Source organism: Mandrillus leucophaeus, unplaced genomic scaffold, assembly GCF_000951045.1.
Source record: "Mandrillus leucophaeus isolate KB7577 unplaced genomic scaffold, Mleu.le_1.0 Scaffold347, whole genome shotgun sequence".
Lineage (NCBI taxonomy): Eukaryota > Metazoa > Chordata > Mammalia > Primates > Cercopithecidae > Mandrillus > Mandrillus leucophaeus.
Genome location: NW_012103665.1, coordinates 305,623 through 307,527, shown reverse-complemented (window position 1 = coordinate 307,527; position 1,905 = coordinate 305,623). Strand labels below are relative to the sequence as shown.

General features: G+C 41.7%; 1 protein-coding gene across 2 annotated transcripts in view; it reads left to right on the top strand.

Annotated features, from left to right (window-relative positions):
• The window catches only part of EMC4 (ER membrane protein complex subunit 4), a 4,967-nt gene extending 4,470 nt beyond the window's left edge, over positions 1-497 (top strand). For both annotated transcript variants that reach the window (XM_011989098.1, XM_011989097.1), the window contains one exon: positions 113-497. In XM_011989098.1, the coding sequence (XP_011844488.1) occupies positions 113-207 (95 nt within the window). In that variant the 3' untranslated portion in view covers positions 208-497. The remainder of the gene's footprint in view (positions 1-112) is intronic.
• Positions 498-1,905: the final 1,408 nt, after the last annotated feature.

Below are 1,905 nucleotides of genomic sequence, written 5' to 3'. Positions count from 1 at the left end.
GGCTGGCCTGGAAGTTCTTTTTTAAGGATAGGCAAAATAGAGCTGTGGTTAAAGTATTAAGTAATTGATTCATTTTAACACTCATTTGCCTATTTATTCTTTCTTCTTTCAGAGAATGGAGTTCAGTGGTGGAGGACTGCTTTTGTGAACATGAGAAAGCAGCGCCTGGTCCCTATGTATTTGGGTCTTATTTACATCGTTCTTTAAGCCCAGTGGCTCCTCAGCATACTGTTAATCACTTCTGTTAAAAAGAACCAAAAGGCTCTTTTCTTCATGGTGGGGTGACAGGTCCTAGAAGGACAATGTGCATATTACTACAAACACAAAGAAACTATACCACAACCCATGACTGAAAATAATGTAGAAAACTTTATTTATGTTTCCAGTACAGAGCAAAACAACAAATAAAATCGTAACTATGTAAACGAGAATAATTGCTGCTAAATCAAAACTGTCGCAGCATCTCCTTTCAATAAATTAAATGGTTGAGAACAATGTGTAAAAAAAAGTTGCACAAGTTCCCTTAAATCTATTTTCCTTAATATTTCACTTCTATTTAAAACAAGCTGGGACATAAAAATTCTGTTGGAGACACTTGGGGAAGATGTGAGAAACTAATGCTGGATTCAGCTTATACATGATGAAAAGAAAAATAAACCAGACAAAAGGAGCACATAAATACGCATACAGTGTAACTGTTATTTTAATACCCACAATACGGGATTTTTGTTAGCATGTTTGGGGGAATGAGGATCAGTGGGATCCTTGGGGCCACAGGAATCTGAGGCAGCGGAAGATATATAGAGATTTTCCCCCTGCGGAGAGGAACCTGGCACCTGTCAAGCAGATGCTGTCAGTTCAAACTTCAGCTTTTAAGATAGCTATTCAAGGCAGAAGGTCAGCAGGAGGATGTGTATTTCTAATCTGCCCTGGTAAAGTCATAGGTAAGACTCAAAAGCGGGATCTTACTCAAAAGGCAGGTATTTCCTGCCTTCTGTCTTGAAACAGCCCCTTCCCCTAAGGTGCATTCTCTCAAGTCTTCAGTATTGCTTTATTTGCAGTGATTTTTAAGAGAGATGAGAGACTTTGGAGACAACATAAGCAACACATATAGACATGAAATGCTCTAGACAGAGATGAATATAAATCTGGCCTGATAACCAGTTTTCCATGTAACAGTGATTTTGTGTTTCAGGGGCTGAAGTAGTGGTTATATTAATAGCCACTAATTCCCTTATCCCTTTAAAAGATTTTTACAGTTCTCCAGCCACAAACAGCACTTCTAAAACCAACTTTATTTTCTGCCCATAATTTGTTCTACATGGAAAAAAAAAAATTACTTTGGCCAGGGGCGTGTGTAAATGTGGCAGAATTCCTAGGTAGGCTGACCTTTACAGTATGGGCCTTTAAGATACAGGATCCTGGTCAGGCGCGGTGGCTCACGCCTGCAATCCCAGCACTTTGGGAGGCCAAGGCAGGCAGATCACCTGAGGTTGGGAGTTCGAGACCAGCCTGACCAACATGGAGAAACCCCATCTCTACTGAAAATACAAAATTAGCCAGGCGTGGTAGCACATGCCTGTAATCCCAACTACTCAGGAGGCTGAGGCAGGAGAATCGATTGAACCCAGGAGGCAGAGGTTATGGTCAGCCAAGATCGTGCCATTGCACTCAGCCTGGGCAACAAGAGCAAAAGTCTGTCTCGGGAGGGGAGGGAGTAAAAAAAAGGTACTGGATCCTGCAGGACATGACTCACTACTGTTCAACTAAGCAATGGAGTGTTGCAGTGGGAGTTGTAAACAATGCTTCTACCATCTGTGGAAGGAACAGAAAAAACGACGTAAGATTCTATCTGCTTTGCCATCCTGAGTGGGCCTGGAGGTTGAAGAAAGCAGGAGCAAATCA